At 39.3% G+C, this 24245-nt stretch overlaps 2 protein-coding genes across 7 annotated transcripts in view; one reads left to right on the plus strand and one right to left on the minus strand.

Moving 5' to 3' along the window:
* The first annotated feature begins 822 nt into the window (after positions 1-822).
* LOC121372602 lies at positions 823-19224 on the plus strand. 3 transcript variants are annotated; one of them, XM_041499035.1, is made up of 11 exons: positions 823-888; positions 4171-4891; positions 6762-6990; positions 8619-8704; positions 10585-10670; positions 12315-12398; positions 12718-12869; positions 14115-14198; positions 14857-15001; positions 16689-16786; positions 18095-19224. In XM_041499035.1, the coding sequence occupies exons 2-11, from the start codon at positions 4174-4176 to the stop codon at positions 18276-18278; spliced, it is 1866 nt and encodes a 621-aa protein (XP_041354969.1). In that variant the 5' UTR covers positions 823-888; positions 4171-4173; the 3' UTR covers positions 18279-19224. The 3 variants fall into 3 exon arrangements, with proteins under 3 accessions (XP_041354969.1, XP_041354952.1, XP_041354961.1); XM_041499018.1 differs by having other exon boundaries at positions 830-925; XM_041499027.1 differs by having other exon boundaries at positions 847-1161.
* Positions 19225-22997: 3773 nt separating this feature from the next.
* The window catches only part of LOC121372619, a 77730-nt gene continuing 76482 nt past the window's right edge, over positions 22998-24245 (minus strand). For 3 of the 4 annotated variants that reach the window (XM_041499073.1, XM_041499064.1, XM_041499047.1), the window contains one exon: positions 22998-23644. In XM_041499073.1, the coding sequence (XP_041355007.1) occupies positions 23443-23644 (202 nt within the window). In that variant the 3' untranslated portion in view covers positions 22998-23442. The remainder of the gene's footprint in view (positions 23645-24245) is intronic. The other variant, XM_041499055.1, reaches the window with a different exon arrangement.

A 24245-nucleotide genomic window follows, 5' to 3' on the forward strand; every position in this document is an offset into this window, starting at 1 on the left:
CGCTTTTTCAAAAGTAAAGTGAAGTAAAGTATGTTTTATTTAACGACGCCACTAGAGCACATTGAGCTTTTTTTCAAAACGTTTAAGAACTATATATATATATATATATATATATATATATATATATATATATATATATATATATATATATATATATATATATAGCCTACAAGTCCGTGTAATGTTTTCAACTGTCGACAGACAGATCCGGGGTGGGGGGGGGGGGGGGGGGGGGGGTCGGGGTGGAATGGAGGGGATGGTTTGTATTTTGTTTGTTTTTTGTTGACGTAGTAGGCCTAAGCAGTACTCACCCCCCCCCCCCCCCATAGTCTGCAGAGGTCCGTCCGTGGATGTGTAAAAAATATATTTGACATATTTTGAGGCAAAGAAACATTTCAAATTTACTTCCCAGAATGCAGGAAAATGCATCTCCTGCATTCTAGATTTTTTAAAAATGCCCCCGGACCCCCCCCCCCCCCCCCCCCCTAGCAACTCCTGTCCTTTGGGCCGTCGATTACGCACCCCCTCACATAAATTTCTGCGTACGGGCCCCGTGCACTAATTCAAATACATGTATTTTAATATTCAATTAGGCCTACGTACAGTTTGATCTTATTAAACTTTCGCTGCGCGTACAGTAAATAACCTTGAACTGATTACTGGATTATTTGGACGTCTGGGACATACTGTATTGGCGTATTAAAAAACAATAATAATAATAATTAAATAATAATAATAATAATAACTTCATACATGGTGGAATCAGTAGCTCCGCGGTGTCCCGAATGAGACCCTGTCCTGTTAGTCACGTGATCGGAAGTGTTGTCATGGGCACGGCTTCAAAATGGCGGAAAGTAGTGGAATCGATTTGTGATTTTTAGCTATCTGGTTAGACTATCTTCGATTTGTAGCAGCATAACTTGAGGTTATTACTTCCTATCGTAATATTCTCTGTGTCCTTCTTATTGTTTGAGAACTAATGTTTGATTTTGCGGCAAACTGAATTTCTGCAATATGATCGAACTTGAAACGTTTTATTTACCATGCATCGACGTCCTGAACTGCGTTCACCTAACGACAAAACCAAGAATACGAAACAACTATTCAACATTTTTTCAGCTACGATACCTGAAGCAAAATTGACATTAAAAAAAAATCCAAGTATGTGGACGTAAAACAAGTTCCATTCTAGTAAACAAAAATAAATTATAAAGCACCCTCAAGTAAACAGGAAAGAGTGCATGCGTTTATGCTCATTAGTTTGCAAAAAAGTTCATACCATGCATGCAGGCATTGAAATAAGCATTGTGTCTGGTAACCCATTTACAGGTTACCACAAAAAATAGCCTGGTAGGCCTAACATATAGGTTACCACACCTATATCATATATGGAAATTAGAATTCAATTCCTGTTACTTTTAACGCGGACATTCTGAAATTATATCGGTGCGTGCGAACATTGGTATGAGAAACGAAATCCGGAAGTAAATTTATCTAGTGGGCGCTGCTTAAACGATGTTTGCCGAAATTACTTTACAACGGCACAATTAAGTGTGCATGAACATCGGTGCAATTTAGTACAAGAAAACGAAACGTAGAAGTAAATTCATCTAGTGGATGCTGATTAAACAAGGAAGGACCATAATTGTTTGCGAGAAAATGAAACGCGCAAGTCTGGAATGCATTGCCTGGTTTACGTTTGGAAACGAAACTACATTTTAACGTTGAAATTTTTGTCGAGAACAAAATGCCGGTCTCGACTTTTCTTACATGTGGTAACCTCTCAGTAACCTGAACGACCGTTCACAACTTGTTTCGATGCCTGTGCATGTGTGGTTTGTCATTTTCCATTTTTAAGGCCACCATATGAAAAAAAAAATGTCTTAACTATGTGCACAGTTGACGAACACTTTGTTTAAATGGAAAAATTCAGTTTGTCATGCGTTCTGGTCTGGTTCACATTTTATCTAGTCCAAACGGACGTAGAAAGAAAGTGTAGTTCTTTTGACGTCCGAAAATTGTTACATTACCCTATATATAGCTGGTATTCAAAACTTGTGGCACGTACCATGTTTCAACCGTTTGTCAACCGAAAATGGTGAAAGAATGTATAACCTACCATACTCACTAAATCCTGATTGAAGTACTTGCATCATTATTAACAAAATAAATCTTCCAATGACAACCTTCAAAACTTTCCTCACCATTTTAAATTTACTAAATAGAGGGAAGCAACTCGTCCTGCACATTAAGAAAAGTATTGACTTAATGTTCGGCTTGCACTATGTTTTACCAACACCCATTGCTAACACTTGATGTCAGTACTGATAGGCATTACATTCATACCAGTGAATAGTTTTTAAAACTGTGAAGAAAAACCTCACAAATGAATGACAAGCAGACAACAACAAATTGGATGTTGATTGCACGATCCGTGCATGAGAAAACAAACTGAATGGAGTTGAAAGCAGTTAGGGACGTTGACAATATTTAAACAGCTTCACATTGGTCAATCGTTTTGATTCTTCTCTAGGACGAGTTTTGAGAAGGGATGTAAATGTACAACAAAGGTTTATTTTGTAATTACTAATTAGCCAGTGTGTTGTTTTATTGTTTAACACAGAATCGCAGCCTCAACACTACTGAAGTATATTGATTTATTAGGGACCATCTCAAAATTTCATCACTTCTTCCTAAACAAATAATCCGCAGAAGGGGGGTGGGGGTGGATAAAAAGTTGAAAATGGAAGTATCAAAAAGTGTGTGTGTTTTATTTTTTTATTATTATTATTATTATTGTTTTTGTACATAAAATTTATTTATAAAGTGAAATTCGAAATCACAGTTAATGGAGAATTACATGAACTACACATGAATAGTATAATTATTAGTCTTGGTAATTACAGTTTGACAAGTCGGAAATTTCCTGTTTCTGAGCACATCCGGATGCAGCATAAGTCTCCAGTGAACTGAATTGACTTTTCATTTTTTTTTTATGAATCAAAATAATAAAAGTCATCTAAATACCTTTGTCATGTGTCTGTTATTTGTTTACTGACTGTAGAAAAATACATCTTGTCAATTTTGTCCTACAACTTTTGTGGCCCAAAAATAAAAATTTTAAAATTTTAAAAATTTCAACACCTTTTTGCTTGACTAAATTCATTTGGAAGGGGGAGTGGGGGTTGATAAGTATTAGAATGTTATTCGTTTAGGGAGAAGTGATGAAATTTTGAGACGGTCCCTTACTCATTGGTTATTGGATGTCAAACATTTGGTCATTTTGACATATAGTCTTAGAGAGGAAAGCCACAAACAGAACAGCACATACCATGGCCTTTTATATACCAGTCATAGTGCACTTGCTCAAATGAGAAATAACTTAATGCGCCAACGCAGTTGATAATTTTTGAGTTTGTCGATAAAAAAATATTTTGCTTATTACCCATCGATACACATACGACAGGAAGAAACCCGTCAGCACGTATTTAACCGAAACATTATTGAAAGTGGGTACTGTCAGGTTTCTTCATGTAATGTGTGTATTAGTGGTTACTATGTAAAATATTTGTTATTCGCAAGCCAAAAAATTATCAGTGTAAATGTATTTACCCCCGTAGTATCAAACTTTGAATTTTTGTCGTATTAGAGCGGAATCTTTGTCTATCACGCAGCCATTGCATGTTTTCACTATAGAGTAATCTCTGACTGAGAGAGCGATCAAATGTCCGTTTAGTTCTTGAAAGGCAGAGTACTCGGGCTATGAAAGTATTTTTACCATTATGGAGTATTTGCTTTGTTATTTTATTTTATGTCAGAATTATTTGCTGTTGCAAGTTGATCTGAATTTCAAGGGTCATTATTGTTTATTTTTATTTTACTTTTTAAAAATTATTATTATATATATTTTTTTTTTCTCCTTTTTTTGTTGACAATTGTGAGGAATCTGAGTGATTAAAATTATGTGCATTTGTTACTATTCATGTTATTTTCACTTGTGTTATGTTATTTGTACATGTAAAATATTTTACTATATTATCTGTCCAAAAAAAATAAATATATATTCATTAATTTCCAAGATTTTATGGTAACTCACATAATTTACTCTTTATATTAATTTATGTTATATTTAATCATGTTTAATATATGTATATGTATTTATATTTTTAGATCATGTCTAACCCAAGCAAAACCCCGACAGTGAAGTTGTTTCGACGACCACTGCCACCAAAAGCACTACCTCCCATTTCAGACCCTGTTGGAAGGTCGCTCATGAAAAGCGATGAATACGTATCACACACCAAACGATCCGACATTTCCAGTGGAGACTCAGCCTTTTACAAACACAGCATCAGTGACGTGCCAGACATGCAACCATATTCCCCCGTCCCGAGCTGGGTACAGAGTATCGTCTCCCCTCCACCTCCTTCTGAATCAGCTCCGACACACCAGACGTTCAACACTGGGGCCAACTTTGGTTCGCCGGTGAATACCGTCATGTCTCGTATTACACGCGATGAAATGAAGTTCATTTTGGACCCGCTCTACAGAGGAAGGACTGCACTGGGTACATACGTTGATGGAAAAGCATTAATCAAGCCGTTCCGTCCAAGAGGCCCCGAGTCGTTTCCTCTGCGTAATTTGCCACCGAATCCCGACTTGGTTCATTATTTTGATACGGACGATATGAGATATTATATACCTCCGGCTTTTACGTTGGAGCATTTTCTTTATAAACTTTCCAAGAATAACAGGATCCCGATGCACGTTGCTAAACAGGCTGTGTATTCACGAGAGAACTACAAAAAATTTACTAAGTTGTTGGCAGAGAACCTGATGGCTGAGAGAGGGGTACAAAATGAAGTTCACAAGGTTCACATGGATCCAAAAGGTAGGTATTTACCACCCCTACTTTATGAGTGAATTCTTCTGTCTCGGCAGGGGCGGGACATAGCCCAGTGGTAAAGCGCTCGCTTGATGCACGGTCTGTCTGTGATCGATCCCTGTCAATAGGGCCCATTGGGCTATTTCTCGTTCCAGCTAGTGCACCACAACTGGCATATCAAAGGCTGTAGTATGTACTACCCTGTCTGTGGGATGATGCATATAAAAGATCCCTTGCTGCTAATCGAAAAGAGTAGCCCATGAAGTGGCAACAGCAGGTTTCCTCTCTCAATATCTGTGTGGTCCTTAACCATATTTCTGACGCCATATTTAACCATAAATAAAACATGTTGAGTGCGTTTTTAAATAAAACATTTCCTTCCTTCTTTGATCTGTCTCAGCATTAAGAGAAAATTGGCTAGCTTTAGTTATTAAATGATTGTGATAGATAGAGCAGGGACCAGTGACATTGTTAGCAGGTGCTTGTAACAAAACTTGTGTACTGAACACGGCCCAGCTATGATTGTGTATTAGTTACATGATGGGGCGGGATGTAACCCAGTTGTAACACACTCACCTGATGTATGGTCAGTCAAGGATCGATCCTCATTGGTGGGCTCATTGTGTTATTTCTCATTCCAGCCAGTGCACCATGACTGGTATGTCATGGTAGGTCAATGTATGTGTTATAATGTCTGTGGGATGGTGCATATAAAATATCCCTTAATGTTAACTAAATGTAACAGGTTTCCTCTCTAAGACTGTGTGTTGGAATTACCAAATGTAATAATTAATGGTTAATCAGTCAATGTGCTCTAGTGGTGTCGGGAAGCTTGCACAGTTGAAGATTATATATATATATATATATATATATATATATATATATATATATATATATATATATATATATATATACACACGCATGCAGCAAGCTTGCACAATTGAAAACATGCATGCAGCAAGTTTGCAGAATTACTGACTAGTTTACATGAGCTAAATATCAGCTTCCAAATATTGCATTGCTTGTACTACCTTGTAACAAGCTTGTAACTACCTTGCGACAACCTAGCTGCAAGCATACATTTTTGTTTGGGTCGTTAAAGAAAACAAACTTCAGTTACATGATATGGTTTGAGGCTGATGGGTGTTTTCCTATATACTTAAAGGAAACTAATATTGAACAGGTAATAACTTTAGGTAAAATTAGTTATTTGTAGAGTATCCCAGTGTAGGCCTACATAAAACTATTATAGGTGCATGGTTCATATATTTCTATTCAGTTGCCTTTAATGGAAAGTTGATCGGTTGGTGTAAATCAATTATAACTGATGACCAAACTTCCAACTGATTCCCAGCACTAAAGCAGCCACATGTGCAGGAATTTTAGCAGGGCAGAGTCAAGACTGTTGCAAGTGAAATTGATAAGGGGGTCGAGACATGCTTCCCCAGAAAATTTGCTGGAGCAGGGAGGGGTTTAGACCCGGCCACCCCCAGCACACACGCCTGTAAAGTCTAAGGCGACTGCAATAGTGTCTTTCACTAAACAACTAAAAATGAATGCTTGCTGTAGACATGACATATGTTACGACAGAACAATGAACATAATATCAGGCCATAGGATTTCAAATTTCATGGGAAACACATTTTCAGTTCCGTGCCTTTGTGATCATGGGAACCCATCAAAAACTCTCTTTAAAAATAATTATAAATGCATGTATATTATTTTAGTTCAGTAGTCGTGCTCGATATAATAATCATGGTAAACGAAATTTTTGTGCTGTGATTTTACCAACATGTTGTGCGGAAACTATTGTTTCCGTGAAATCTAAGTCCTGTAATATCTGTTCTTAATTAATGCATACGTTTGTCCTTTAAAGTTCTTCCGCCCGCTGAGCCTCGGATACCGCAGCATCAGTTGTTGATAGAGATGGCGTCGATGATCAAGACTCACGTGCGCGAGCTGCTCAACACGGACGTGCGGTCAGTGATCAAGCCGATGCCGAAGTACAGTCCGTCGTACCGCGACGAGACCGCGCCGCACACCGAGATCATCCTGTACGAGGACGACCGCGCAGAGAGGCTCACCTTCGAAACAAAGAGCAGGCAGTAAGTGAACTGCAGGCAGTAATAGTGAACTTCAGGCAGTAAGTGAACTCATGTAGTAAGTGAACTTCAGACAGTAAGTGATCTTCAGGCAGTAAGTGATCTCCAGACAGTAAGTGAACTTCAGTCAGTAAGTGATCTTCAGACAGTAAGTGATCTTCAGACAGTAAGTGAACTTCAGTCAGTAAGTAATCTTCAGACAGTAAGTGATCTTCAGGCAGTAAGTGAACTTGGGTAGTAAGTGAACTTCAGACAGTAAGTGATCTTCAGGCAGTAAGTGAACTCGGGTAGTAAGTGAACTCGGGCAGTAAGTGATCTTCAGACAGTAAGTGATCTTCAGGCAGTAAGTGATCTTCAGGCAGTAAGTGAACTTCAGGCAGTAAGTTAACTTAAGGCAGTAAGTTAACTTAAGGCAGTAAACAACTTCAGGCAGTAAGTGAACTTCAGGCAGTAAGTGAACTGCAGGCAGTAAGTGAACTTCAAGCTGTAAATGAACTTCAGGCAGTAAATGAACTGCAGGCAGTAAGTTATCTTCAGACAGTAAGTGAACTCAGTAGTATAGTGAACTTGTGGCAGTAAGTTATCTTGAGGCAGTAAACTTCAGGCAGTAAGTGAACTTGAGCTCAAAGCAGTAAGTGAACTTCAGATGGGTTTGTCCATGCTTTCTAGGCTACGAATGAATAAATGAATATATTAATCAATCAATCAAATGCCCCAAACATGAAAAGTACATTGGCTATTGAGTGTTAGGCTATGTGAAAGTAACAATATTAACTTAGGTGCAGGATCGATCTAGCTTATTTGGCTCGCCTGCGGTGGTCCGTTGCTTCCCAGGATTGAATTACCTCAGTGGACCCATTCTCTCATTGTTTCCTCTCTAAGACTATATAATTATGTAAAAATTACCAAATGTTAGACATCCAATAGCCAGTGATTAATAAACCAATATGCTCCAGTGGTGTCATAAAGAAAACAAACTTTGATATTAACTATATGTACATTGTAACAACCAATACAGATACTTTTCAGAAATGGATCAGGAATTCTTTTTGTTTTGTGGGCGGGGATGGAGCAACGATAACAGTACTTAACTGAAAGTTGTATATTAGTGATAAAAGAAAGACATGTTTTATTTCACGACGCACTCAACACATTTTATTTATGGTTATATGGCGTCAGACACATGGTTAAGGACCACACAGATATAGAGAGAGGAAACCTGCTGTCCCCACTTCATGGGCTACTCTTTCCGATTAGCAGCAAGGGATCTTTTATATGCACCATCCCACAGACAGGGTAGTACATACCACGGCCTTTGATATACCAGTCATGGTGCACTGGCTGAAACGAGAAATAGCCCAATGGGCTCACCGACTTGGATCAATCCCACACCGACCGCACATCGAGCGAGCGCTGTACCACTGGGCTACGTCTCGCCCCCTATTAGTGATGAATGCACTTTAAAATAAGTTCAAAAAAAAACTTTTAATGTTGTGAGCAGGGGGTCAGAAACACAAATAATGTTACACCACAATTAACACATCTAAGTGATAAGTCAGTATTATTACCAATAATAACAAACTGCCATGTATAGCATTGTAATATTCATTTCTATTTTTATTCAAATTCAGATCGTCTGAGCTTCCAGGAAAAGATGCTGTGGTGCAGGCTCCCAAAACGTATTTCCAGGGTTCAGAGAGATCTGCTTCACCATTCAGTAAGTAGTGGAATAAAGTTTGTTTTGTATAACAAAACCACTATAGAGCACATTGATTTATTAATCATTGGCTGTTGGATGTCAGTAGTGGTGTCCACTGATTGATTATAGTTCGAAACTGATAGTCAAGGAAAATGCACATCTCGGACCAGTGTGAAAATTATTTTTTCTCTTTCTTGGCCTGTCCTTGACAGTGTCCGAAATAAGCACATGTCCATTTGTCCTGACGTAAACAATCTGTTTGAACAAGCTTAATATGTACCTCAATGGTTGTCCAGTGGACAGATACAAATGTATAATGCAGTTTTATTTTGTGCAATCAAAAATATTGTCCATGTATTTGAATAAAGCAAACTATTTATTTGAACAAGTAAAAATGTTAGCAGATAAGTAGATTTAACGGGTACTTGTTTGATGGTCTTGTGAAAAATTCTGCTGGTTTTTTTTCTATCTCTGCTTGAACTTCTAATCATCAGACAACTTGGGATGACAATCTAAGACAGAATGATGACAAAGTAAATACCCAATAATGACAAAAATACTGATTAAGAAAGGTGTGAAATTTTGTTTGGGTTTGCTTGTTTACATAAACAAAACAGATAATGAATACATTAATACAAGGTAACATTATGTAACATTTTAGGCACCGCCCTTATGAACACAACAATGGTGCATACATGTGTAGTTCTAATATTTTAAAAACTCATCTTAGGTTAATATACCTGTATTGTCTAATTAGTTTCTTCAGTTGGTGATGAAATTTCCTCAAGTGGATGATGAAATTTTAGTCTGTTCCCAGCACTATCAATAAGTCGTTCTTAAAAACGATTTATTTTAGAATAAAATTATGATTAAAAGTTCTGTTTCAATTTGAAAATTGAAACAATCGTTATTGAGTTCCCAGCTCTGTCAATAAGTCGTTCTTAAAAAGGTTTTATTTCAGAAATAAAATTATGATTAAAAGTTCTGTTTCAATTTGAAAATTGAAACAATCACTGTTAGTTCCATTTTCATCACTCTAGGACAAACAGGGCATCAGCTGTTGCTAGTGAGATAGCTACAAGTGTATATGGACTTTTGTATTCCAGGAGGGGAATCTAGCTCAGTTGGTAGAGCGCTCACCTGAGCTGCTTTGATCATGGGATCAAACCTCCTCAGTGGACTCATTCTCCAATTGGTTTTTCCCCATCTCAACCAGTGCCCTGTGACTGGTACATGTATATCAGAGGTTGTGGTATGTACTGCCCTACCTGTTGGAAAGTGCATACCTTGCTGATAATGGAAATATGTTGTGAGTTTCCTCTTAGACTGTGTATGCCAAAATTATTAACTGTTTAGCACCCTGTAGCCAATGATTAATAAATCAAAAGCAGACTTTAACTTTTGTATTCAAGTGCAGTATTTAAGTGCAGTAAGGGGTGGGTTGTAGCCCAGTGGTAAAGTGTTCGCTTAATGCGCAGTCCGTCTGGGATCGATCCCCGTTGGTGGGCCCATTTGGGCTGTTTCTCACTCCAGCCAGTGCACCACGACTGGTATATCAAAGGCCATATTATCCTGTCTATGGGATGGTGCATATAAAATATCACTTGCTGCTACTCAAAAAGAGTAGCCCATCCAGTGGCGACAACAGGTTTCCTCTCTCAATATCTTTGTGGTCATTAACCATACATGTATGTCCGATGCAATATAACTGTAAATAAAATGTGTTGAGTGCATCGTTAACTAAAACATAATTTCCTTCCTTCAAGTGCAGTGGTAGTACATGGTACATGTATATAGTAGTATATCGCTCTGTATACAAAAATGGTTAAAAAAGAAAACTCACCAGATATTGCAAGTTACAACAAAAACAAAAATGCTGTTGATAAATTATTTTTCAGCGTGTCCCAGTGAAGAAGTGATTAGTCCCTGTGAACTGGCTATACTCGATTCCTTGGCCAACGGTGGGACAGTGCTCAGTCTTAAGGTAAGAATCCCATGGTAAGGGGTGGAACGTAGGTTGATTGCAGAACACACTTCTGGCAATAGTATTGATCCATCTCTTTGGTGAACCCAGTGTGGGTTTTCCCAACACAAGTGCTAGCTCACTTGATGTGTGGTCGGTCTGGGATCGATCCCTGTCGGTGGGCCCATTGGGCTATTTCTTGCTCCAACCAGTGCACGACGATTGGTACATCAAAGGCCATGGTATGTGCTATCCTGTCTATGGGATGGTGCATAAAAAAAGGACAGTTGCTACTAATGGAAAAATGTAGTGGGTCTTCTCTATATGACTATGTCAAAATTACCAAATGTTTGACATCCAATAGCCGATGATTAATAAATCAAAGTAATTAAATAAAAACTGTTAACTTTTTCCCAGGTGCCCCATCCCAACCAGTATCTCCCGTCTAACATATCAAAGGAGCAGAGTCTATACATGTACATGTATATTGTATTTAGGAAAGCATATAATATTATGTAGTTTTAGGTTTTCTGGATTCCTTGCCCAATGTCATTTGCATACTTTATGATGATGAAGATATAGAGTTGGAGCAGTATGATACACATAACAATTACAGACCCATATGTCAACACAATTGTACGAGACGGGAGAGGGCTGTTCCCCTCAGTGTTGGAGCAAATCCTCAAATTTGGTGAAAAACAACAGATATTCTGGCAAAATCATCTGGTTTGAACTCTTTTCACAATGTATTTCCATTGTTCTTTTCCACAGTATTGTTTGTAATCCATGTAAAAATGTGTAGTAATTAATTTACAACCCTATATAGCTGTTTGGCAGTAGTGCTTATATGAATCAATGTTGTTATCCATATTTGGGCTCTCTCATTTAATTCGGGCAAAAATCAGAATCAGACCCCCCCCCCCCCCCCCCCCCCCCACCACCACCACCACCACCACCACCAACAAAATGGGAGCCTGTATGCCTATGGATGTCAGAATACATCAGTCAGTCATGGTGTCTTTGCCACACTCGCCGGACCCTGGCTCGAGTCACCTCCGGTCCTCCCTTTATTGATACTGATATGTAGGGGAAGGCTATAGGAAACTCTGTGTAATGCAAGTCCAGTTATGACATTAAACGTACATGTTGTTAATCAGTACCAATGCTAAACGATGCCCCTATGCGAAATGAACCTGTTGTACTTTCTTGTTTTGACATAGAGCAAAGTGGTTGACAACATGTACATGTAAGTTTAATGTGATGACTGGACTCAAGAATAATCAAACTAAAGCTCTGTGGCATCAGATTTAGGAAAAAACATGTATTTTAGACACAGTAGCTTGCGACCATTTGGTTGTCGACGATTGCCAAAACATTACATAGATTTTCCTCTAGCTGTCCTTGATGAAGATCAAGGTAGTGAGTTAGTAGTATAGCAGCAAGAAAGTTTTGTTTTACACTCTTTACAAGCAGGGTATCACATAATATGGTCTTGCTGTTTTTAGTATTATATATTAGGAATGTTTTGGTACCTTAGGAATTTTACATTAATTTAACTGTATTTGATACAGAATGATTTTGACGTCCAGTTCTGTGGTGTTAAAATTACATGTTTTACATTTGACATACGGTTTTCATTTGACGTAAGATCTTCTTTGCTTACAGGCTCACTTTATTTGCGAGCTGCCGGATATAACACCTCTGTTGAACACCTTGGTATACCTGAATATTTCCTTCAATGACTTTCAGGTGAGTCAGTACTTTCTTTTGGGGATTGTTTTAAAATTACATTTTGTTTTATTATATTTAGGGTTTTTGGAGGGGTTTGGGTTATTTTTTGTAGGGTTGTTTCTTTTGGGTGGGGTTTGTCTTATTTTTTAATATTTCATAATCATTTTAATGCCTATTATGGGTACTTAATAATAGTATGAACAGCAGAAGCAACAGCAGTAAATACATATGTCATGTAAATTATCCAGAAAGTGTAAGTTAATATATAAATTTACCGGTATGTATATCAAATTAATTATTTTATTTATTTATTTATTTAATTATTTCAACAATACAGATTTTGCCACCAGAAATAATGCATATTGAACACTTGGAAGTTCTCAAGTTACGGAACAACCCGCTGAAGGAACTGCCAGACGACATCGGTCGCTTGAAGAACTTACGTCACCTCGTCGTGTCCTTTTGTCTTCTCTCATCCTTTCCTCCTAGGTAAGCATTTATTTATAGGTGGGAGGGGGCGGGATTTAGCTCAGTCGGTTGAGTGTTCACCTGAGATGCTTGTGTCACAGGATCGAACCACCTCAGTGGATCCATTCAAGGGATTGGATTTTTTCTCGTTCCAACCAGTGCACCACAACTGGTCAAAAGTCGTGGTGTGTGCTTTCCTGTCTGTGGGAAACTGCATATAAAAGATCCCTTGCTGCTAATGAAAAAATGTAACGGGTTTCGTTTCTAAGATTATATGTCAGAATTACCTAATGTTTGACATCCAATAGCTGATGCTTAATAAATCAATGTGCTCTAGTGGTGTCGTTAAACAAAACAAACTTTAACAGTTGTCAGACAGCCAGTGAGTGCATTCAGAGCTCTCAATGCCTCCCTGACATTGATATTGATCTGACGATAATAAATTATAAATAAAAAAAATTAAAAATTAAAATTACAAAACATAATGTACACATGTACATCTGTAATTGCAGGGACCGGCCTCGGTGGCATCGTGGTTAGGCCATCGGTCTACAGGCTGGTAGGTACTGGGTTCGGATCCCAGTCGAGGCATGGGATTTTTAATCCAGATACCGACTCCAAACCCTGAGTGAGTGCTCTGCAAAGCTCAATGGGTAGGTGTAAACCACTTGCACCGATCAGTGATCCATAACTGGTTCATTGGTTTGTGCTATCCTGCCTGTGGGGAAGCGCAAATAAAAGATCCCTTGCTGCTAATCGGAAGGGGGCCCATGAAGTGGCGACAGCGGGTTTCCTCTCAAAATCTGTGTGGTCCTTAACCGTACATGTATGTCTGACGCCATATAACCGTAAATAAAATGTGTTGAGTGTGTCGTTAAATAAAACATTTCTTTCTTTCTTTCTGTAATTGCGGTGTTACATAATATGTACATGTGTGTTTTAAAATATTGTTCTTGCATGGCCTTCAAAATAAGTCACAAACAATAGGTCAGGTCCTGTATCGGTTACAACTTATCAACTTATCGACTGAGCAATATCACGTAACCACTAATAGGTTACACTGACAGCTATTTATTTCATGTCCTGTATACTCAATAGCTTATGATACTTTTGTCGTACCCTGTCACATTTTCTCTCCTGAAGATGACTGTTTGTCCCGCAAACCATTGAGACATATTATCTGTGGAGGTTTCTTCTTTTTATTTTCATCTGCATCATTTTAACTAGACTTTCTTATTTTATATCTCTTTTTATCTTTCTTTACAGTCTCTTTGATTTGGAGAAACTGGAGTTTCTAGACTTGTCATACAACAGAATCGCTTCCATCCCCAATGCCATCAGAAGACTTAAGTAAGTACATGAATATCAAACTATCACCAACAATGTTTAACTTTCTTTCTGTCCTAGTCCTTCACATTGTTTTCCCTACTGTACACCACTTAATGAGCCTGATGTAACCCACTCCTTGCCTCACCCGTCAAGTCCATTGGGCTATTTCTCGTTCCATGTTTCTCGTTTTATGTATTGATTCCAGAATATTCTGAATTGTTTCTGCTGATTATGTGGTGCGAGAACTCTGACTACTCTGTGGTTTGGTTGGGACGTAGCTCAGTGGTAAAGCACTCGATTGACTCACGGTCAGTTTTGGATACATCAGTGGGCCCACTGGGCTATTTCTCACTCCAGGCAGTGCACCATGCATGACTAGTACATCAAAGGCCGTGATATGTGCTATCCTGTCTGTGGGATGGTGCATATAAAAGATCCCATGCTACTAATGGAAAAATATAGCAGGATTCCTCTCTAAGACTATAATGTCAAAGTTACTAAATGTTTGACATCCAATAGCCGATGATTAATAGATCAATGTGCTCTAGTGGTGTCATTACACAAATGAAACTTTTTTAAAACTTGTTTCTGCTGAATAGAGGTGAGCTGTTAGAACTGTGACTCTACTCTACAACTGTTAGACGTCAGTATATTGGGTATGAGGAATGTCTACTTGTAGGAATCTGTGGTCGCTGAAGCTCGAAGGGAACCAGCTGCCGGCCATGTCAAGTGGCTGTACCCACCTCAGACTGCAGCATCTCAACGTGCAGAACAACTTCATGAATCCACTCTTCTGGACGGAGAACACGAGAAAAAAACCTCAGGTACATTTGTAACACACACGCTATTTTGTCCATGGTGGGATAGGTAACACACCGTTATGTTCACGGTGGAATAGGTAACACATATGTTGTTATGTTCACGGTGGGATAGGTAACACATACACTATTATTTTCGTGGTGGGATAGGTAACACATACCCTGTCATGTTCACGGTGGGATAGGTAACACATACACTGTTATGTTCACAGTGGGATAGGTAACACATACGTTGTTATGTTCATGGTGGGATAGGTAACACATACACTGTTATGTTCATGGTGGGATAGGTAACAAATACGCTGTTATGTTCATGGTGGGATAGGTAACACATACGCTGTTATGTTCACGGTGGGATAGGTAACACATACACTGTTATGTTCACGGTGGGATAGGTAACACATACACTGTTATGTTCACGGTGGGATAGGTAACACATACACTGTTATGTTCACGGTGGAATAGGTAACACACACACTGTTATGTTCATGGTGGGATAGGTAACACACAACTGTTATGTTCATGGTGGGATAGGTAACACATACACACTGTGGGATAGGTAACACACACACTTCACGGTGGGATAGGTAACACATACGCTGTTATGTTCACGGTGGGATAGGTAACACACAACTGTTATGTTCATGGTGGGATAGGTAACACATACGCTGTTATGTTCACGGTGGGATAGGTAACACATAGGCTGTTATGTTCACGGTGGGATAGGTAACACATAGGCTGTTATGTTCATGGTGGGATATGTATTCCTAAGTTTTTAGAAGAGAACATGATGAAGATGCTATACATGTACATGTAAAAGAAAAACAAAGAGGGCAAAACGTAAATGTATTTTCTAGATTTTCATGTTTGATGATTCAAGGGAGAGAACTCTTCTGATGTTGTTTTGTAATACAGACATTAAATTTGATAAAGCCAGTTCCTGAATTACTTTAGGTTCACACTCACACACATGCACGCACGCACGCACGCACACACACATACACACACACACACACAGACAGACACACACATGCACACACACAGACATACACACACACAAAACGTGTACATGCATGAACGTGCATGGACAAACAAACGGACAGACTTATAATTGGTATTCACTTTATATCAAGGGAGACCATTATAGTTTCTCAAAATTGTGAGAATCATAGTTGCATTCACACAAACGTAGTTTTACACAACCCAATATTCATTCTCACATTAAATTTAGAATAACATTTACATTATCAAGACGTGTTATCCAAACATGAAATGATTTGCCTGAATTTTATTTTGTTGAAACCATAAATGGTTTGTACAAAATGTCAATGCTCAGGAGCCTGAAGTCTTCTTACATTGTATTTCCATAATTTTAGTAATCATTGGCTATTGGATGTCGAACATTTGGTAATTTTGACATAGTCTTACAGAAAAAACCTCCTAAATTTGTCCATTAGTAGCAAGAGATCTTTTATATGCACCATCCCACAGACAGGATAGCACATGCCATGACATTTGATACACCAGTGACTTGTGGCTCACTGGCTGGAACGAGTAATAGCCCAATGTGACCACTGACTGGGATCAATCCCAGACAGACCGCGCATCAAGCGAGCACTGTACCACTGGGCCACGTCTTGCCCCCACTTCAAGGCATACCTGTATAATGATGAAAACGTGATGTTATTTTCAGAGGCTGGTTGATATTGCTGCTCTGACCATATACAACATGAAGCTTCATGAAGTCATCCCGGACCAGATACCTGAAGCTGTACACAAGATAATGGACAGGTAATCCAGTTTTCCCATCAACACCAGCTGTAGAATGTAGATCAGCAGTTAGAATTCTTTTCTGACACGACAGGCCACAGAATCTATTCTCCTTGGCAGGAAGGTGTCAATTATTGCCACCCAGCCCAGGCTACAAATTTTGCTCGATTCCATGTTTCCACAAATGAGACGGAATCCTAAAATTTCTATATTACATCATGTTTTTGAGTCTGGCAGAATTCTAAAAACAAAAACTGGTGCAACTATTGCCATGCTGTCAGTAGAAAGGATGCAACTATTGCCAGGCAGTCCATATAAAGGGTGCAACTATTGTCCGGATGTTAGTGTAAAAGGTGCAACTATTGTCCAGATGTCAGTATAAGGGGTGCAACTATTATCCGGATGTCGGTATAAGGGGTGAAACTATTGTCCAGATGTCAGTATAAGGGGTGCAACTATTGTCCGGATGTCAGTATAAGAGGTGCAACTATTGTCCGGATGTCAGTATAAGGGGTACAACTATTGCCAGTATAAAGTATTTCCAAATTATAGTTGATTAATTCAGTGAGTTACATGTAGGGTATTGGGTTATAATAAGTAATTATTTCTCAGAAAGGTCCATACAATTACTAGTGTCAGCTTTAACAAAATAGTTTTTCACAACTAACACTGCATTTTGGTAAGGCTATCTCAGTGTTTTTGTTTGGTTGTGTTTTTTGGGTGGGGTTGTGCATTTGTCTTTTATTGTTTGTTGTTTTCTGGTTTGTTTTTGCTGTTGGTTGTTTTTTTTGGGGGGCCCTGGGGGGGGGGGGGGGCATCAGAAAGACAGTGGCCCCCATAAAAAAATACAAAACATTTCGCATTTATAAATTTGAAAGTGGAGGAGAAGACCCTTATGTCAGTATTCCCTGATTCTTTGAGGGTTTCACTAACCCTCTTCTAACTATATTAAACTGTTACAGCTCTGACCAAAGTGTTTATTGAGACCAGTACTGAAAAGTAATGTGGAGCGGGATTTAGCCCAGTCAGTTGAATGCTCACATGAGATGCTTGCATCCATTCAACTGATTGTGTTTTTTCCAACCAGTGCACCACAACTGGTCAAAGGCCGTGGTATATGTGCTTTCCTGTCTGTGGGAAAGTGCATATAAAAGATCCCTTGCTGCATTAAGAAAAATGTAGCGTGTTTCCTCCAATGACTACCTGTCAAAATTACTAAATGTTTGCCATCCAAGAGCCAATGATTAATTACCCAATGTACTCTAGTGGTGTCTTTAAACAAAACAAACCTTTTTTAATGGTAATGTTTTATTTCTTATTACTTTTCAGTCGAGATGTGTGTGAATGCTGTCGGGGTGCCCTGTTTGGTCCGGGACTGAAGATTATCCGACCAGCGGCCAAGATGTTCGGGATCAAGTGCTTACCATTCATGTTCCGAGCGTGCTCACCAAGCTGTTTGAAAGTGTTTCAAAACAGCACCGATTCCTTGTATGACATGTTGTATGGGGATTGACCTTCTGGTGATAACAAGGAGTGGATCTAGGGTGGGTGGGCGTGTAATATCAGTGTTTGAGAACAGCACCGATTCCTTGTATGACATGTTGTATGGGGACTGATCTGCTGGTGATAACAAGGAGTGGACCTGGGGTGGGTGAGGGGGCTGTAATATCAGTGTTTTTTTCTCGTTCCAACCAGTGCACCACAACTGGTCAAAGGCCATGGTATGTGCTTTCCTGTCTGTGGGAAAGTGCATATAAAAGATCCCTTGCTACTAATGAGGAAAAGATGTAGCAGGTTTCCTCTATAAGACCTAATGTTTGACATGCAATAGCCGATGATTAATAAATCAATGTGCTCTAGTGGTGTCATTAAAGAAAACAAACTTAATTTTTTTAGTCCTGTACTGGTCCAATCATAAGAGACTATAGGTTCGGTCTTTTTCCATCTGTCTCACATACATTTTTTCTTACCAGTACCTTTTTTCCACCAATGCCTCAACATATTGATTTTGTGTATATGTAGTTGTAGTTTTATCACGTGGAATTACAGATCAAATTTGACTTTAAATTAATTGCGATTCGGGAATGGATATCAAGAGTTGTATACCTTGAACTTAGAGAAGATATGAAAATTTGTTGGACCCTGTAGGCAGTGGCGTAGCGTGGGTTGCCAGTGCCCGGGGCAAGGCAAGTATTGCACCCCCTAACTAGTGGACCGTTAGCACTGCCCGAGTCCCTTCCATCAGTCCACTGGAAGGGTTAGGAGCTACAAGTTGGTTTGGATATTAGTTGGCCGAGAGCAGCTCAGCGATTAAGACCTGGCCAGAGTTGTTATGTCTTCCTAGGTTGCCCGTTGGACCCCATCAGTCCACGCTACGCCACTGTCTTTATTGTCTTGGCAGTACACTCGGAATGCTTGTTTCCCATTGTTCCTCAAACCAGAATTAAAAGTAGGTCAGATGTTTTTGTCTTCACATTTTGAAGTCACTGTGGTATTGATGTGGAATTAACCTATATTTTAATGTAAGGATAACCTAAGGAGTTGACATATGTCTAAAACATTCGTTAGTGTGGGTTTTCAGTAGTTGTTGTTATTTTTACACATCTCGCCCAGTAGCGGATCCAGGGGTGTGCCCAAGGGTCCGGACCCTCCCCCCACCCCCTCTTTTTGAATACCGACCATAGCCTTTAAGGGGAAACATGATTACTAGTATAGTAATTGTGTAAAAGGAGAGATCAGTCATCACACTTGGAACCCCCCCCCCCCCTTCAGAAATCCTGCATCCGCGCCTGTCGCCGAAAAAAACAAAATTGAAGGGAGTACAAAAATTGAGGGGAGTGAATATAATCGATTATGCGGAGCCATTTAAGACATAATTAAATTACCATTACATTCATTTAGGAGATAACCATATGGATTTTTTATATTTAGGTGTTATTGTCTATTTGATCCCGCAAATGTCCATTTTGAGACCGAAGGCGTTAGCCTAAGGTCAAACATTAAACATTTCAGGGTATCGAATAGACAATAACACCCGCAAATCTAAAAACTCAATATGGTTATGTCCATTGTAAACTGAATCGTTTGTCAGTGGAACTAACTGTATATTTGGTATTTCTTGACAAAAATACCTGGCTACAATCTAACTGTAGACCCTTGAATCGTCAACTTCGGCTGTTCCAATTGCTAATGACGACACTTTCTAATGACGTCATTAGCTTTCCGGGTGTTATTTTCATTTGATTCCGGAAAAAGAATGTAATTAACCAATCACAATACAGAACACTCTCACCCTCAGTTTACATTACAATATAAAGTCATCCCATTGGTCCAGCCGTAGCATCGGGAGTGTGTTCATTGCTCGATGAATGTATTACAGTAAACAATACGTTATCAGGGAGCGTCATACCTGATGACGTCATTTTATATTGGCAATTTGTCTTACAGAGCGTTATGGTATTATTAGTAAGTATGTTTCAAATTTAATTATTTATAAGTATTGTCTGTTATTTCTTTTACGTTCATCTGAGTATACATGTGAGAACGGCTTTTCAGATTCACACAGTTTGTGGATGATTTTGTTTTAATTATTATTATTATTTATTTACTTTTCATACCCCGGACGATGAACGTAAACGAAATAACAGACAATCCTTAAATATTACCATATAAATCTACACTCTAAAGGGAGATAAAAAGTTACTTGACGTAGCCCAGTGGTAAAGCGCTCGCTTGATGCGCAGTCGGTCTAGGATCGATCCCCGTCGGTTGACCCATTGGGCTATTTCTCGTTCCAGCCAGTGCACCACGACTGGTATATCAAAGGCTGTGGTATGTGTTATCCTGTTTGTGGGATGGTGCATATAAGATACCTTGCTGCTAATCGAAAAGAGTAGCCCATGAAGTGGCGACAGCAGGTTTCCTCCCTCAATATCTGTGTGGTCCTTAACCATAGGTCTCACTACACAGATCACTTCCGGGTGAGAGTTGATTGATGACGGTCCACTATAGTTCCTAATTGTGACACATGTTATGGTTCACATATTCACTTCTAGAAAATGGTGAAGAATTAAAACAATATGTATGTTTAATTGTAAGCCTTTTGCCTGCATTTTGCCCATGCTATTTTGTAATATTGTGCATCGACCTTTTGGGACATGGATGTATAGTGCAAGAGACAGCCGGAGTGAATCGGTTAATGAGCCACCTGTTCGGACAGGTATTACTGCCAGATGAGGTCATATAGCAAAAAAACTAAGACGGAAATGTTCTCAATTTTGGAGTGAAAATAAATGCTTATATAATGTATGTTCGCAATGGTGTATGTTGTTAGTGCCAACGAGAACCCGTTATATTGGCAATCTTCGTTTGATGTTGGGCAATTTAACATCTGTGTAGTGAGACTATATGTCCGACGCCATATAACCGTAAATAAAATGTGTTGAGTGCGTCGTTAAATATAAAACATTTCCTTGCTTCTTGAACTAGTCTCAGTGTAGCACGAGTACTCCGACTGTAAGAGAGCTATAATCCGTCCCATCATTCTTAATTATTTTTTTTTTTTTTTTTTTTTTTAAATAATTTCAGTTTTGTTTGATGTTAGAAGAAAATTAAAAGTGTTTTGGAAATAACAAAAAAACAACAACAAACTTTCCGTGTGCAATTTGCAAATCAATCGGCTGGTTATTAACCGTCCAGATGTCCGTCTAGCTCTCTTACAGTTAGAGTAGGCTATTCGGGCTAGTCTCACGGGAGTGATGAGGGGCGAGAGGGATAGCTCCCAATAAACAGCGACGTATGTTTTTATTAGTATGCAGTGGCGGATCCAGAAAATCCATTTAGGGAGACCCCAATGACTTGAGGCGGAATGCCAAGGGAATTTTGGGGAAGGTTTGGAGGGGGGTTGTAAAAAAACTGAAAATTAATATAATTATAATAAAATTATAACCCCCGATCCGCCTCTGGTATGTTTGCTTTTGGGTGTGGAGGTTTTGTGCTCAGTTTTTGTTGGGGGATGGACGTGAGGGGGTGGGTGTTTAGATTTTTAGTTTTTTTCCCCCTATTTATCTCTCTTCATCAATATCTGAGTTTATTTTCAGGCAGTGACATTCAGTTTCATCCTCTCGAAACATTAGGATAACCATAAAGACATTGGATATTGATTTTCTAAGCAGGAAAATAATGTTATTATGTCATTTAATTAATTTAACACGAAAAAAACAAAAACAACTGTCAGCATTTACTGCAAAATATACTGCCGAGTGGGTGATGAGAGGAGAGAGCTATATCGGTAGAAAACATATTACAGGGCGGGACGTTAACAAGAAAACTTATTTTGTTTAACGACACCACTAGAGCACATTGACTTGTTAATCCAGTGGTAAAGCGTTGGCTTGATGCGTGGTCAGTTTGGGATCGATCCCCGTCGATGGGCCCATTTGGGCTATTTTCGTTGCAGTCAATGCTCAACAACTGGTATATCAAAGGCCATGATATGTGCTGTCCTGTCTGTGGGATGGTGAATATAAAAGATCCCTTGCTACTAATGGAAAACAAAATTGTAGCGGGTTTCCTCTCTAACACTATATCAGAATTACCAATGTCTGAATGAATTACCAACAGTCGATCATTAATAAATCAATGTGCTCTAGTGGTGTCATTAAAAAACAAAAACAAAAACGTGCTACAATGACTACAAACTCGGGATACCGTAGTTAATTTAATAAATTCAGTAGACCAGGTGCCACGAGTCGCATGACAACTGTTTTACATGGATTACAGCTAATATAGTGAGTTGAATGATGGAAATGCATGGAGGGAATGTTTCAGGCCAACTCATTTGTTTAACAACTCCGTCATTGTCGCCCGAATGTGAAGCTTTGCACTAGCGCCTAACTTCATAACTTCTCACTGGGGGTAAGGGGAATGAAACTGCGACCCCCCCCCCCCCCCCACCCCCCCTTGCTGGTACATATCTTCGAATTCGGGCCTATACGATGAAGATATTTCGGCAAAATTAGCTGGCCTGAAACCTATTCCATTTTCATCATTCTACTCAACAATATTAGCTGTAATCCATGTTTAAATGCGTAGTGATTGTTCGTAATCATATATATATATATATATATATAGAGAGAGAGAGAGAGAGAGAGAGAGAGAGAGAGAGAGAGAGAGAGAGAGAGAGAGAGAGAGAGAGATATGGATAGCTATTTGAAAGTATAATGCTAATATAATACAAATATAAATAAACGTTGTTATTCAGATTGGGGCAAAAATCAGTCTGCACCCACCCCCACCCCACACACACAGGGGCGTCTGAAGGAATTTGACATTGCGGAGCCGGGGGTGGGTGCGGGAGGAAATTGTCCTCTTGTTGTAGGGGGTTCGGGGGGAGTCTCCTACGAAAATTTCTCAAATTTATCTTTCTCAAGGAAAGTTAAACACTTTAAAATCGTCTCTTGCCAAATAGTTGGGGCGGCAGCTGCCTCAGCTCCGACGCCCCTGCTACAAAAAATTATAGTACGTACGCCGACGCTTTACCTTACAGTATCAACAACCAACACACGAGTTTACTAAAAGCATTTATTACACTGAAATAAACATCACAATAAGTGGAATGATAATAATAATAATAATAAACCAATAAATAAATAATTCGTGGGAATCGTGAGCAAGTGTTAGGAGTAGGTGTAAACAATATTAAAGGTAAGTATCGGGTAAACAAAGTGTAAAAAAGTTGACATCACAACCTCTTGAGCGCCGCGACTCTTGTAAACCACCTTGCCGTACAGACAGCGCCGGTAGTAGAACCCGTCTACCTCCAGACAGAACTGATCCGGCTCGCAGCAATCCCATTTTCGCCGACACGCGCCCCAGTACCTGTGGACGAGAGATCAACGTGCAAAATAATATACCGAGGAAAATAAATAAGGGAAGGAAGGAATGAAATGTTTTATTTAACGACGCACTCAACACATTTTATTTACGGTTATATGGTGTCAGAGTCAGACATATGGTTAAAGACCACACAGATATTGAGAGAGGAAACCCGCTGTCGCCACTTCATGGGCTACTCTTTTCGATTAGCAGAAAGGTTTTTTTATATGCACCATCCCACAGACAGGATAGTACATACCTCGGCCTTTGTTACACCAGTTGTGGAGCACTGGCTGGAACGAGAAATAGCCCAATGGGTCCACCGACTGGGATCGATCACAGACCGACCGTGCATCAAGAAAGCGCTTTACCACGGCCTTTGTTACACCATTTGTGAAGCGCTGGCTGGAACGAGAAATAGCCCAATGGGTCCACCGACGGGGATCGATCCTGGATCGACTGCGCATCAAGCGAACTCTTTACAACTGGGCTACGTCCCGCCTTATAAATAAGGGAATACATTCAGTCGTTATTGGCGTCGTAATGTCAGTATAAAGTACAGTTAGTAACGAAGTAATGGTGGATTGAATGTCAGTTGTGTGAG

Source organism: Gigantopelta aegis, chromosome 1, assembly GCF_016097555.1.
Source record: "Gigantopelta aegis isolate Gae_Host chromosome 1, Gae_host_genome, whole genome shotgun sequence".
NCBI lineage: Eukaryota > Metazoa > Mollusca > Gastropoda > Neomphalida > Peltospiridae > Gigantopelta > Gigantopelta aegis.

Coding starts and splice junctions, on each gene's coding strand:
- LOC121372602 (XM_041499035.1), top strand. CDS start 4,174: ATGTCTAACCCAAGCAAAACCCCGACAGTGAAGTTGTTTCGACGACCA. Junction 12,870..14,114: donor CTCTCATCCTTTCCTCCTAG/GTAAGCATTTAT, acceptor CTTTCTTTACAG/TCTCTTTGATTTGGAGAAAC. Junction 14,199..14,856: donor AATGCCATCAGAAGACTTAA/GTAAGTACATGA, acceptor GTCTACTTGTAG/GAATCTGTGGTCGCTGAAGC.